General features: G+C 39.7%; 1 protein-coding gene across 1 annotated transcript; it reads right to left on the minus strand.

Moving 5' to 3' along the window:
* Positions 1 to 7: 7 nt before the first annotated feature.
* Positions 8 to 4,396, minus strand: LOC116844898. Its single transcript, XM_032817028.1, has 4 exons — positions 4,355 to 4,396; positions 2,404 to 2,651; positions 2,164 to 2,299; positions 8 to 1,040 (listed from the first exon to the last, which is right to left on the minus strand). The coding sequence occupies exons 2-4, from the start codon at positions 2,495 to 2,497 to the stop codon at positions 824 to 826; spliced, it is 447 nt and encodes a 148-aa protein (XP_032672919.1). The 5' UTR covers positions 2,498 to 2,651; positions 4,355 to 4,396; the 3' UTR covers positions 8 to 823.
* Positions 4,397 to 6,232: the final 1,836 nt, after the last annotated feature.

Here is a 6,232-nt window from a genome sequence, read left to right on the forward strand (position 1 = left end):
ATAATAACAGCATCTGAAGTTAACTTTGAGGACTCTTCATCCTCTAATAACTGGCCATGTTCCATGTACTAAATCGATTTCAATCAATGACATTTTTTATATTATTTGATATTATTATTAATAATAATATTAATAATACTGTACGTTTTTGCATATAAAAGAATAATACTTAACGTTATAATTTATATTAATATATATTAGTAACGCTTGGTGTCGGGACTAAAATGTATATGTTTCTTGGCGTGCAAATATGTGTACATATACATATGTACGCGTAGCCAAATCCTTAAAGTAGAACGCGCGTTTTTTGTACTTATGGGTAACAGGTACTGGTTTACATTCACACTTGAATGTACGGAAGTCTTCCATAAAAATTTGCGGGTCTGGGATAAAATCGTTATTTGTTACAAATTCGCTGGGAACTCTTAACATGGTCCCAAATAAAAATTCGGCTGGTGACGCGCCAATACCAAGCCTAACTTGAGTACGTAATCCTAATAGGACTATGGAAATCATATTAACCTAGTTAGGGGAGTTATTGCATGTTAACGCTGCTTTTAATGTACGATGCCAGCATTTGACTAACCCGTTTGTTGCGGGGTGATACGCCGTCGTGCGTATTCTTTTACAACCGGTCAATTTTAGAAGCGCGTCGAATATCTAGCTTTCGAATTGTTTACCTTGATCGGTAGTTAATATCTTGGGAGCTCTGTATCGCGCTACCCAGTGATCGTAAAACGCGCGTGTGACTGTTTTGGCGGACACGTCCGAAATTGGGAGTTTCAGGCCACCTAGAAAAACGGTTTACAATTGTTAGACGGTATCAAAAACCATTATATGGTGGTAGAGGGCCGATTAAATCCATATGAACGTGATCGAAGCGTCCGTCAGGTGCTGTGAAGTCGATAGGTAAGAGTTTTACATGGCGCGACGTCTTAGACAGTTGGCACACTATGCAGTTTTTCGCCCACTTGGTTATATCTCTATGCATGTGTGGCCAGACATATTTTTGCCGTATTGTTCGATCCGTAATTCTTGCGCTGGAATGGGCAGATAAATGAAATATATCAAATACCTTGCGTCGCGACACAACTGTATGTATGATCTGAATGACTCGCCCGAGATCTCACAAAAAATTTTCGAATGCTTCGAACCTAGTATAAGCTTTTTCAACTTCAACGAAGTGGTTGCTGAATTTAGTAATTGAGGAAGTTAAAAATCATCTTTCTATATATTAACTAGTTCTAATAATTCAATATCGCATGGTAAACGTAGCGACTCTATTCTTGATAAGCTATCTGCGATTATGTTTTTGCGACCCGTTATGTGTACAATCCGCGTGGTAAATTGAGAAATGAATGAGAGCTAACGAAGTTGCCTTGACGATGCTTTATCTGCGCGTTGGTTGAACGCGTGTATTAACGGTTTGTGGTCAATATAAATTTCGAACTGTGTATGTATGCTTGTCCTTCAAGGAAGTGACGGAAATATTTAACGGCTTCGTACATTGCCGTTAATTTGCAATCGTACGCGCTATATTTTTTTTGAGCGGGCGTGAATTTTCTTGAGAAGAATGCTAGCGGTCTCCACGTTTCTGAGAAGTATTATTCTAAGACTGCCCCCATTACGAAATTGGAAGCGTCGGTTACTAAAAGCGTTTTAGCGACGGAAGAAGGATGAGCTAATAGCGCAGCTAAACTGAGTTTAGCTTTTCGAATGCGGCTTCAGCGTCCGTGTTCCATTCGATTGCACGTTTATCATTTTTGTGGGATCATTTTTGTTTTATCATCTTTGAGGAACACGTATAAAGGTGTCTGTATAGTTGCTGCATTGCGCAGATATCCGCGATAAAAGTTAAGCATGCCAAGGAAACGTCGTAGTTCAGCGACTGCCCGTGGTTTCAGGAATTTAAAAATCGCGTCGACCTTACTTGCGTTAGGCTTACAGCCTTAGTTGCTGATATGATGTCCTAAAAAGATTAGTTCCGGTACACCGATAACGTATTTGTTTGAATTTAACGTTAATCCAAATTCTTTAAGTTTGGCTAAAACTGTACGCAAGTGCTGTTTATGTTCTGTCACCGAAGCAGATGTATTGATGATAATATGTCGTCGAATATAAGAGAAAACAAGATCTAAATCCTTGAGAGCTTAGTGTAAATACCTCTGAAAGGTTTGCGCCGCGTTATAGAGTCCAAACGTCATTACCGTAAACTCAAATAATCCAAATGGAATAATCACGGCCGTCTTTGGTACATCCTCGCTGGTTATGGGAATTTGGTTATATGCTTTGGATAAATCTACGAGAAAATATTTTTACCGTGTAAATTTGCTGAGAAATCATGTAAGTATAGTACCGAATATTTATCGAGGATAGTAACTGCATTAAGACGACGATAGTCACCACAGATCTTCCATTCGCCTGTTTTCTTTTGGACCATGTGGATAGGACTGGCCCACGGGCTACTGCATGGTCTGCACCATTCCAATTCTCTCATGCGTTTGAATTCCCTTTTTGCGGCATTTAATTTGTCTGGAGGCAATCGACGCGGACGTTCGGCAACCGGAAGACCGGTTGTGACGATGTGGTGACTAACGGTCCGCAGTGTGAATAATAAGTTTTGCGCAATGCCTGATACTTCGAGGAATTCGCTGAAAATGTGCGAGAACTTGGATGAGCGATCGATAACGGGAATCTTTAAAACTGGGACCGCTGTCATCTCAACGCCCATCGAGAATGAGGTGACCTCATCGGTCAGAGTACGACCTTGAAGGTTGACAGACAGACAATAATGTTTCAATAGGTCAGCGCCTATTATAGCGAACACAATGTCTGCGACGCAAAAATTCCAAACAATAGGTTGCCCAAAGTCCAGTGTCGTGTTAAGTTCACCATAAGTATTGATTCGCGAGTTGTTTGCTAAATATAATTTTAATTCTGTCTGCGTTTTTCTATCGGTAGCGGAAACGGGAATAATTGATATTTCAGCGCCGGTATCGACGAGGTATTTGCAACCGGTGATTTTATCAAATGTATGGAGACGATTCTCTGTAGCTGTGCCTCCGACAACCGTCTCCAGTCGGGGAGGCACCTTTATTTTCCCGTACCGGATTTTTTATCCGTCCACGAACAAGGCTGTTAACATTTGTGTGTTTTACTACCAAATCTGCGGTGGAAAAAACATTTTTCGCCTGCCCTACGAGACTGACTACGTTGTCTCGTCGGCCGGTTAGAACGATCTGCGCCGACCGCGTGCCTCTTTTTCGCGTAGTAAAGTATTCATGCCTTTTACGAGTTGTTCTAGGGCTGCGTTAGCGTTCGTTTCCGCAAAAGAATTTACTTGCGGAGTGTGAACTGGTGCTAGACTTTCAGATTTTTGCTTAACTATCGGGGCTAATGTGCTATTCAACGACATTGAATCCACGATTTTGTCAGCTATAATCGCGAATTTATCAAGATCGGATTCATCAATCGTCGCTAAAATAATGCGGTAATTTTCCGGTAGCTGTTCAACAAACAACGTCTTAATGATACTATTAGAGATCTGGGTCCATATTCTGAATCCTCTTTTATCGATAAAAATATCTTAAATGTAGCTTCTCAGCCAATCAGGTGGCTCCTAAGCCTCTTTTAGAGGCACTTTTATAGATAAAAGAGGGTTCAGAATATGGGCCCTGATCTCCAGCAAAATTTTTTAGTTCCTGTAAAAAGTGGAACGGTCTTTTATCTCCTAATTATCTGTCCCTTTAATAATTAACGTAGCTTGGCACTTTGTGATACCGAAAATACTTTCAAAACGCATTCCTTCAGGGCGTCGTATCTGCCGTTTGGAGGTGGACTCATAATTAAATCTTTGATGTGCGGGAGAATTGCGCTCTCCAGGATAACGTGAAATTTAGTAGTATCGTCTAAAATTTTTGCTATGTGAAAAGATGCTTCTACCGTCGCAAACCATATTTCTGGATCGTTTGCCCAGAACGGAGGAATTTTCGGCACCCTGTACGCGTTGATTTGACTGGATTCTTCCGCCATCATTACATATGTCACCTCGTATATAAAATTTAACGATATTCGTCCTAGTTAATTCAAGTGATATTACTTTTAGACGAGATCGAAAACAATGTCGCAAAGCGAAGGTGACGATATCTATAGGTTCGCACTTATCTTCTAGACCAGCGAATTCGCGTGAGCACGGCGAAGAAAGAAAAAGAAAGAAAGAAAGAAAGAGACGGGAGGTTAACACACGTAACGATTCACTATTCCTTAACGATTCACTATTTCTGCTATTGCGGTGCTCCTGTCCTTGGTGTCAGGGGATAACCTTTGTGGCTCGTTGACGAAAATCGGTTCGTACTTGATGTCGTTGTCGTGGCTGACGTAAATGGACTCGCCCTCAATGTCGTTGTCGTGATAAAGGTCAGTCTCCTGGGTCCTGATTCTCGAAAATATATCGCATACTACATTTAGTGAAAAGCTGTAGTATACGTGACATGAACTATAGCTTTTCACTAAATGTCGTATGCGATATATTTTCAAGAATCAGAGCCCTGTAATTCTATTCTGTAACTCGTTATTGGAGTTAACGACAGTTTCGTTATCGTTGCGCAGCTTTTGTATACCGTAGAAAAGCTGCGCAATGATAACGAAACTGTCGTTAACTCCAATAATGAGTTACAGAATCCCAACACTGAGCCGCTATTCCGTTACCCACGTATCGACAGTTGTCGAATTGATAGGTGTCGTTGCGCAGTTTTTCCACGGTATAAAAAAGCTGCGCAACGACGCCTACCGATTCGACAACTGTCGGAACCACGGTAACGGAATACCAGCCCTGATCGTATACTCTCCGTGTCGAGAGCCCCGTTGCGTCGCGGGGAGAGTAGAGCGATGAATATTGGTCGACTCAGGGTGTAGCAATTTACTCATCCCCTATCGTGTCGAGAGATACGGCTCGGTCCACGCACCTTAATAACAATGAGTGCTTTCCAATTGCTTAACACATCTTGACATATTCGTACACAAAATCAGTTTATTGGTCACATATTATCTAAAATATCTTGTCTAATCTTATCTAATAAGATATCTTATCTAAGATAATATGCAACCAATAAACTGGTTTTGTGTAACACAGTATACGCAACTGGAAAGCACGCAATGTATTTTCCGCGGTGTCGTGTGTTCTCCGACTCGGCGACGAATCACGTCGGGGTAGTCGGATCCTTACACTCCCACTACCGTCGTCGGAGTAATGAGGTATAATAACCACACGCAGTAGTCTTTCATTTAACAATAACTTTACTTTCAATAAGGCACAGCACAAAAAATCTCTTATAGCATATCTGATCACTCGCTCTGCTCTCCTTCTTCCACTTCCCGCGCATCGCACCTCTAGACACGGAGTGAGTGGTATCTAGATGAACGCACTCAACGGATAAAAGGAGGAAAAGTCCCTACACTACTCTTACTTTTTACTCCATCTATTGAAGATCGGGCCTTAAAGACAACCAGCCCTCAGTAAATCTTCGAACTGGTAAAGGAGCCCGGAGATAATTGAAGAAGAATTACATTATCGATTATTTTTTATCTATTTTTTATCTATTAGATATAAATACTGGATATGCATTTCTAATGCATCTAATTTCTAAATAACACACGGTGACGAAAAATAAAATTAAAAAATAATAATTTTGCTCAGTCTTTTGATTTAAAATAATTTAAAAAATAAAATAAGAATATAAAAATTTTTAATTAAAAACACGAAAAAATACGGAAAAAAAGAAAAAATACCGCAGATTTGGGGAAATCCCAAGTTACCTAGTCTTAACCCTATATAAATGCAGGAAGCGTTTTTTTATAACAAATTATTAAAAACTAATATTGTATAAATGTGTAATTGTACGAAATACGATGCCCAGATATCGCACAGAGAATTAAAAAAGAATTAAAAAGAATTCAGTCGTATGTCACCAATTCTGAATTCATTTTCAGATGCAAAAAGAATTCTTTACAGTTCAGTTCAGTGAAAAGAATTCTTTTTGCATCTAAAAATGAACTCAGAATTGATGACACACGACTGAATTTTTTGGAATTCTCTGTACTATTTGGGTAATTATTTGATTTTATAGCATAAAAATGAGTCTATTCAATTAATATAAGCATAAAAATGAGTCTATTCCCATACAGCACAGCAGCGTTGCAGCAACATTGCAGCATCATTATTTTGCAATATTGT

This window comes from Odontomachus brunneus, unplaced genomic scaffold (genome assembly GCF_010583005.1).
Source record: "Odontomachus brunneus isolate Ranch 3 - 2012 unplaced genomic scaffold, Obru_v1 Obru_scaffold_047, whole genome shotgun sequence".
Classification (NCBI taxonomy): domain Eukaryota; kingdom Metazoa; phylum Arthropoda; class Insecta; order Hymenoptera; family Formicidae; genus Odontomachus; species Odontomachus brunneus.